We start from the raw sequence: 7,134 nt of genomic DNA, 5'->3' as shown, positions 1-7,134 counted from the left end.
CCTAACCCATTCACACGTACTTGTCTTGGTATTTGCCTGGAACAAGTAAGTTGTTAAAACCCAACATAATCACACTTACTTGTCTTGTGGCCGCTGTGTGGCTATTAGTAACCCGCTGGTTATTGTTTTTTTTTTTTTATAGAAATCGACTAACTACAGATTTCACCTCTTCTGAGAATCGAACCGAGACCTTCAGGATTTTGGAGTTTATGTCAACACTATCAACCACTTGGCTTTTCTTTTTGAGACTTAATCGTTACAAAGCATTGATACATCATGAAGATGTGATAAACACGATAACCATCTAAGTTAAACCAATAATGAAAGAGGACTAAGGCCCAACAACATGAAAAAGGCTTAAACCCGACAAACTTATTACATTGTTTTATAGGTTCTTAATTCCAGATCCCAAAATTAAGCTACAGTATTACTGATCACAACTTAACAATCGAGGACGGTATCGTGACTATCGTCCAAACCGAGACTAACCAATAATAGCAGAGCACGTACACGGTACACATATCGTAGTTCTCTATGGGTGAAGACTGACATTGTCTTCCTCTTTTCAAATTCCATTGTTTGTTAGGGGTTATTACTACGAGCCGACCAATTCTAGGGTTTGGACAATTGGAGCTTCACAGTTTCTGCGTATACAATCAGTAAGTTCTTTACCTTCTTCTTCCTTTCAATGTTGATTTGCCTTTAGTCTATATTTTCTGCATTCCATGAGGAATTTGTATTGTTTCGTAATCAAACAAAAGGCTATCTAGGGTTTCTGTCACATCTCCGAATTAGCAGATCTTTTTTAGGTTTTAATTGCAAAATTTTGTTTTCTTTCCTCCTTCAGGTTGATTTTTAGGGCAAGTTTTATTATTTAACCTGGTTGTAGAATGGCTGATAACAACTCAACACCTGGTTCTACCCTAGAAAACTCTGAACCTAATACTGATCCAAACCCACATTCTGAAAACGAGATTTCAATTGAAACAATATCTAGAAAAGTTCAAAATACTCTTTCTCTAGGGAAACAACACAAGTTTTGGGAAACTCAACCTGTTGGCCAGTTTAAGGATTTTGCTGATACAAGCTTGCCCGTAGGTCCAATCGAAGCACCGATACCTTTGTCTGAAGTAAAACAAGAACCTTATAATCTCCCCAATTTGTATGAATGGACTACCTGTGATATTGATTCTGAAGAGATATGTGCCGAGGTTTATAATCTCTTATCGAACAATTATGTTGAAGATGATGAAAATATGTTCAGATTCAATTACTCGAAAGAGTTTCTTCGTTGGGCTCTCCTTCCTCCTAATTATTTCAAGAGCTGGCATATCGGTGTTCGAGTTAAAGTTTCGAAAAAACTTGTTGCTTTCATTACTGGTGTTCCTGTGAAAGTGCGGGTTAACGATGAAGTTGTTACAATGGCAGAGATTAACTATTTATGTGTTCATAAGAAACTTAGGTCTAAGAGACTTGCACCTGTTATGATTAAAGAGGTTACTAGGAGGGTTCACTTGGAAAATATTTGGCAAGCTGCTTATACTGCTGGAGTTGTTCTTCCAACTCCGATATCAAGTTGTCGATATTGGCATAGAACTTTAAACCCAAAGAAACTTATCGATGTTGGGTTCTCTAGATTGGGTGCTAGAATGACAATGAGCAGAACGATAAAGTTATACAAATTACCGGAATCCACTGTTACTCCTGGTTTTAGAAAAATGGAGCTTCGAGATGTTCCTGCAGTTACCCGTTTACTAAGGGACTATTTACGCCAATTTGTCGTCGCTCCTGTTTTTGAAGAAGATGATGTTCAACATTGGATTCTTCCGGCAGAGAATGTTGTCGAAAGTTTCTGCATTGAAAGCCCGGAGACTCATGAGATTACAGATTTCTGCAGCTTTTACACTCTTCCGTCTTCAATCCTTGGGAACCAGAATTACTCGACTTTGAAAGCAGCTTATTGTTACTATAATGTCTGTACTAAGACTCCATTGATTCAGTTGATGAATGATGCTCTTATTGTAGCGAAGAAGATGGATCATGATGTCTTCAACGCATTAGACGTGATGCAAAATGAAACGTTCCTAAAAGAGCTGAAGTTCGGACCAGGGGATGGAGATCTTCACTACTATCTCTACAATTATCGTATCGGACACGCCTTGAAGCCAAACGAGCTTGGTCTCGTACTCTTGTAGTTCTATCTGAACTTAGTTTTTCCGGCGTGGAACCTTAGCTAGTTTCCGATTTTGTGTTAATTGGAATTCATCATGCTCAATTGATGAGCTATTTTATACTGGCAAACTTAAAAGACAGAAATCTGAGTTTGGAACTCTTTTTTTTTTGGTTTTGACATTGTTTATTTGAGGATGGAGGAGCTCTCTGTTTTTCCCGAGTCTTCCAACATTTAACTCTTCATTTTTTTAAGTGCTTATTGGAATATTTTACAAGTTACAAAACAAGTTAGCTTTAAAGGAGATTGTTTTCTTGTGATTCTAAAACTTGTGTTTCATATTACTTTCATTTATCGGGAAAAGGTAGATCGTAGTGAAAGAAACAATCTAGCCGCCATTGCCTGATTGCAATTTTATTTTCATGAAAGTGTGAGCCAATTGATGGAAAATCTGTAAAATACACTTGTTTGCTTCTTCCATGGGCTCCGGAGGACACTAAGATGAATACACTTCTTTGATGTTAGACAGTTTTCGATTTTCTGAGTATTATTTCTCTGGTTTGCTCTGTCCATTCGAAGTACAAGTCCATAGCCGAAGCACTAAAAAAATTTCCTAACATAAATTTCTCTATGATATATCAATCCGATGACGGAAACAGGATTTTTCAACAAGACTGTTCCCTTTACAAATTACAATACGAAAAGAAAGATGAAATCTACTGTTTTGAGCACCTATAACTTGAACAAAATTTGGTTTCTTTATTAAGGGCACAACTTAGTTTTATCCCATTCTGATATCTCAGAAGCTCACTTTCGAGCAGCAGTCTCTTTTCAACGTTTATAGTTTGTCTGGCAGATGATCTTCCCAAAAATACGAAAACAGATTTCTTATTTCTAATAAGTAATTTCATATTCCCTACAAACACGAAAAGATAAAAGAAATCCAAGGAGAATCTATGAACATATTATGAACTACAACACTTCTAGTCTACTTCGTTTTCGGAAGAACTATGATGTAAGTATGCACACTGTAAGACTTGAGCTTCGAACGTTATCACCTCTTTTTTTTGCTTTAGGAAGAATTCGACCCATATATTTTAAGCCATCATCACAACTTCACCGCGTAAACCTGTAATAAGAAACGAAAACTTCATCCTCTGTTTCTCGAAGTAGTAAGAAGAAAAGAAGTAGAGGGTTTCTTGCATTACATTGTTCAAATATTTCTTTAGCTAGTTGCAGCACTGCGTCTGATTCTTCTGCCATCTTTGCGACTCTCTCTGCCTCTTTAACTGCTTCTGATGCTACAAATGACTTGTTTTCTGCTTCTGCAATTCTGTATGCAGCAGTTAGTGCAGCTTCTTCTATTGTATCGTTGGGGTCGGCAGACCCTGTGTTCTGAGATTGTTTTGGTCGGGCATCTTTTTGTTTAGATGTAGAAGTTCGATTTCCAAATGCCATACCTTTCTTCAACTTGTAGCGATTTTGAACCTAAGATTTGTAGAAACAAATGTCACAAAAATGAGAAAATAAACAGGCACGAAGAAGATCAACCGTAATAGTGAGCTCATGGAGAAATAATTTACCATCTCAAGTTTGTTCTGTACAACAAGTCTTTTGAATTTTGAGCTTATCAATCGTCTAAAGTTCTGAGGCACTGTATGCCTTTGCTGTATAAATTCAAGCAAACATGAGACATCTAGAAACAATATTTCATACTATGAGTATATTGAGAAATTTTACCCCTAAATTCTCAAATATCATTCATTACTATTTACTAAGTGCGAAGATAGAACTATATGGCAAAATAAATCTCTCTAACCTTAATAAAGCTGCAGATGGTATCAATATCTGACCCATTAGGATCTTTGATGGTTGAAAGTGCTTCAAAAATCAAAGGATAGTACCTGTAAATTAAGCAATTTGATCAAGTAACTCAAGGAAACAGTCGCCAGATAAAAGATCAACACAGCATTAATACATTCACTTGGTACTAATACCATATGATATAAGGGTCTCAAGAGTCGGGATATTTGTGAAAAAAGAGAATGGCAAAGCAGAGACAATATCTGTAAACAAGTGGCAGAGTGTAATTAATGGTAACAAAGAAGTGTTGTGATAGTACAGCATAACTCATACTAGCACTCCAGCAAATATCCAACGCACCATTTGAGTAACGTTTTCAAGATTTGTTTCATAAGGAAGTAAGTCTCTTTGTTATGACTTACGAGAACAAAAGCAAGCAACCCTCAAGAATAAAACAAGAGTTTTGGAGGGAAGTCAAGATTTCCACTCAATTGTGTCCGATTACTAATTAGAGGTGTACTTTAAGCCTACATTAATCATTCCCACTAAGTCAAGAGTCATATCATGAGACATAAGGTCGGTTAAAATTTCTCTACCTCCAAGCAGGTATCAAATACTCCTAAGTATTGCTCACCCTGACCTTGATTAGTTCCTCCACATAATTTTCAGCCAAATGCTATGAATTTTAGTGAAGGTCGGGACAAGACGTCCGAGGAGAGGTTGAATGAAGAATTGCAACACTATCCTCAGGTTATGTTTTTCAGCTATTCAATGAAAAGGCATACAAGGTCAAGAAGGGAGATATGTTATGTAGCTTGAGGATCTGTTCTACAATAACAACATTAAATACTAGAAAATGGGTAATTGGCGCATAGTACAAAAACAGTTAATAAGTGAAAACATATGATCATCCCATCAGGGCATTATGAACTCACACAATATTGTAAGTACATTTTCCTATATGTATCCACTGAAATTTCAAACTGCTTTAAATTACTTCTTGCTCTTTCTATGCAGGTGCTTATACATTTACATGCCCATGCCGAGTCTGGTGCACTACTGCACAAAAGATATCATGACGCAGAGAAAGGCCTAATGCAGATGTGAAAGTGGATCTTATGGAAGTTGGCACCTACTGACTTCAAAGCATATATAGTTCTTTCCAGTATTTTAGAATGTTTCTAATGTTGTATAGACTAGTATCTATTTCGGTTCATGCATCTATAAAACATTGTTTTGGGGAAACCCCATAAAATCTGAACACCTATTCGAACAGTTGGCCTTCTGAGGTTTCCTGGCTCTATAAAATTTTTTAGTTAAAATATAACAGGGATAGCTGCATAGCGTAGTTCTTATTTTCTTATCATACGATAAAACTTTAGTATAATACTAGTGCATTAATAAAACAGTCGAACACCCAGAGTGGGTTCGGTTGAGAAGTCATCGCACTGGTTCCCAGCTAGTTACATCATCTGAACTAGTAACATGACAAGACTAATAAGACGACAAGAACATAAAGACGGTTTAACATATTTTTTCTCGATAAAGTTGTGTCAATGAATCAACTATAACTTGATACCATATTCCTTTGAGATCAATTTTCGTATATTTCTCGCCACATCCGGTTAACACAGGCGTACTAATCAAAGGCAATTGATTGAACAAGAAACCTCTCAATATAGTGCGTAAATAACCGAAAACCCATGAAGTTAAGACAACCATTATTATATGTATGAAAGAAAATAAACAGCTAAACATAGATACATACACGGGTGGATTTTTCGCTTCAGGTATACTTTTCGGAGAATCATTAGCTGCATCCACTGATGTATTATCCTCTGGAGCTTGAATAGCGGCGGGGTTGTTCTGAAAGGTGGATGGTGAAGAAGGAGCTGGAGGCGCCTTCGGTTTTGGTGTCCTCTGTTTATCCCTAGGCCCTAAAGTACTTGCACTAACACTCATATTCCTCCATTTATCCTGGGTACAAAATAAATAAGCCAAAGCTAGTTCATAAAACCCCAAAATTTGATAATATTTTCAAAATTACATAAAAATTCAATCATAGTTTAGTCTTTTATTAATTTACCTAGCAATTTACTCCATGATTTTTATCAAACTAGTTATCAAATTGAGAACATATATCGATATAAACCCTTGCGATAATTAAAATAGAGAATTTGGGAAATCAACTGGTGAATATAGGGGAAAAGTAACCCGATATTTGTAAGTATAAGATCATTAAAGAAGATGAATTAGAAAGAGGGGAAAAACCTTCAAATCAATGTTGGAACGAGAAGCAAGACAATGGACGAATTCAGGATCTTTCTGGATGTTCTTCCACTTCCCCGTTCCGTGCTTAGCTACACCTGCTTTTAGGGCTTCTTCTTCCTCCGAAGTCCATTTCATCTTCGGAGCTCCCATTCTCTCTTCTCTTTCTCTTCTTTCTTCCCTCTCTCTCTAGAATGACTACTGATTTTTTGCCGGTCGAACTTTTTTTTTTTTTGTTGAAATTGCCGGTCGAACTTTTTTTTTTTTTGTTGAAATTGCCGGTCGAACTTGGAGAAATAACAGGAAAGAATAGAATAGAAATAGAATTAAATGGACGGAAATACCATTACATATTCTTCGTATTTACAAAAGGCGGCTTTGGGGAAATAAGGAAAAAATTTTGGGCGTAAAGACTTTGCCAAGAACTGGTCAACTAAATTCTGGTTTGTCGCTTCCTTGAGAGAGAAAGAGAGAACGTGACCTAGTTTCCGGCGAAGGGTCTCCTTCGCCGGATCTTCCTCTATTAGCTTTACTATTTCTTTTCTTTCTCCTTTTTAGTTTCTTCCCCTTTTATTCGGCTAAATCAACCGACGATCCATAACCTTATTCCAGTATTTTGTGTTCACGAAGTTTGATCCTAATCACTTTTGACTCACGAAGTTTGAAGGTTTTACTGTATCTTGTTTTGAACAACGGTTTTCTTTCTCTTCTTCCTTTCGCTGTTTGTGTTGGGAAGTTGATTTGCAGGTTGATAAAGATCTAATGGAGTCAAACATTTTTCATTCTTTCGGAGAAGAAGTGGCGACTATAGATCTATCGCTGTCCTTCGTGATGGAAATTGGATTAGATCTTGACTGGAAAATGAACAGTTGTTGGTGGTTTAGAGAACAGTC

The 7,134-nt window shown here is 36.7% G+C and overlaps 1 protein-coding gene and 1 pseudogene across 2 annotated transcripts; one reads left to right on the top strand and one right to left on the bottom strand.

The window, feature by feature from the left end:
• The first annotated feature begins 304 nt into the window (after window positions 1-304).
• LOC147536956 (glycylpeptide N-tetradecanoyltransferase 1 pseudogene) lies at window positions 305-2,498 on the top strand (annotated as a pseudogene). The gene is made up of 3 exons (XR_015225562.1): window positions 305-457; window positions 502-659; window positions 848-2,498. The product of XR_015225562.1 is annotated as a glycylpeptide N-tetradecanoyltransferase 1 pseudogene (transcript).
• A 547-nt stretch (window positions 2,499-3,045) lies between these two features.
• On the bottom strand, window positions 3,046-6,518 carry LOC147536955 (telomere repeat-binding factor 4-like). The gene is made up of 6 exons (XM_086641601.1): window positions 6,245-6,518; window positions 5,742-5,950; window positions 3,990-4,074; window positions 3,754-3,837; window positions 3,379-3,658; window positions 3,046-3,299 (listed from the first exon to the last, which is right to left on the bottom strand). The coding sequence occupies exons 1-6, from the start codon at window positions 6,392-6,394 to the stop codon at window positions 3,268-3,270; spliced, it is 840 nt and encodes a 279-aa protein (XP_086497727.1). The 5' UTR covers window positions 6,395-6,518; the 3' UTR covers window positions 3,046-3,267.
• Between the last annotated feature and the right edge of the window lie 616 nt (window positions 6,519-7,134).

This window comes from Eschscholzia californica, unplaced genomic scaffold (assembly GCF_041429995.1).
Source record: "Eschscholzia californica isolate CP2 unplaced genomic scaffold, dmEscCali1.0.p SCAF_5, whole genome shotgun sequence".
Taxonomy (NCBI): domain Eukaryota; kingdom Viridiplantae; phylum Streptophyta; class Magnoliopsida; order Ranunculales; family Papaveraceae; genus Eschscholzia; species Eschscholzia californica.
Note: the sequence above shows the minus strand (reverse complement) of the source record. Positions and strands in the feature narration are given on the sequence as shown.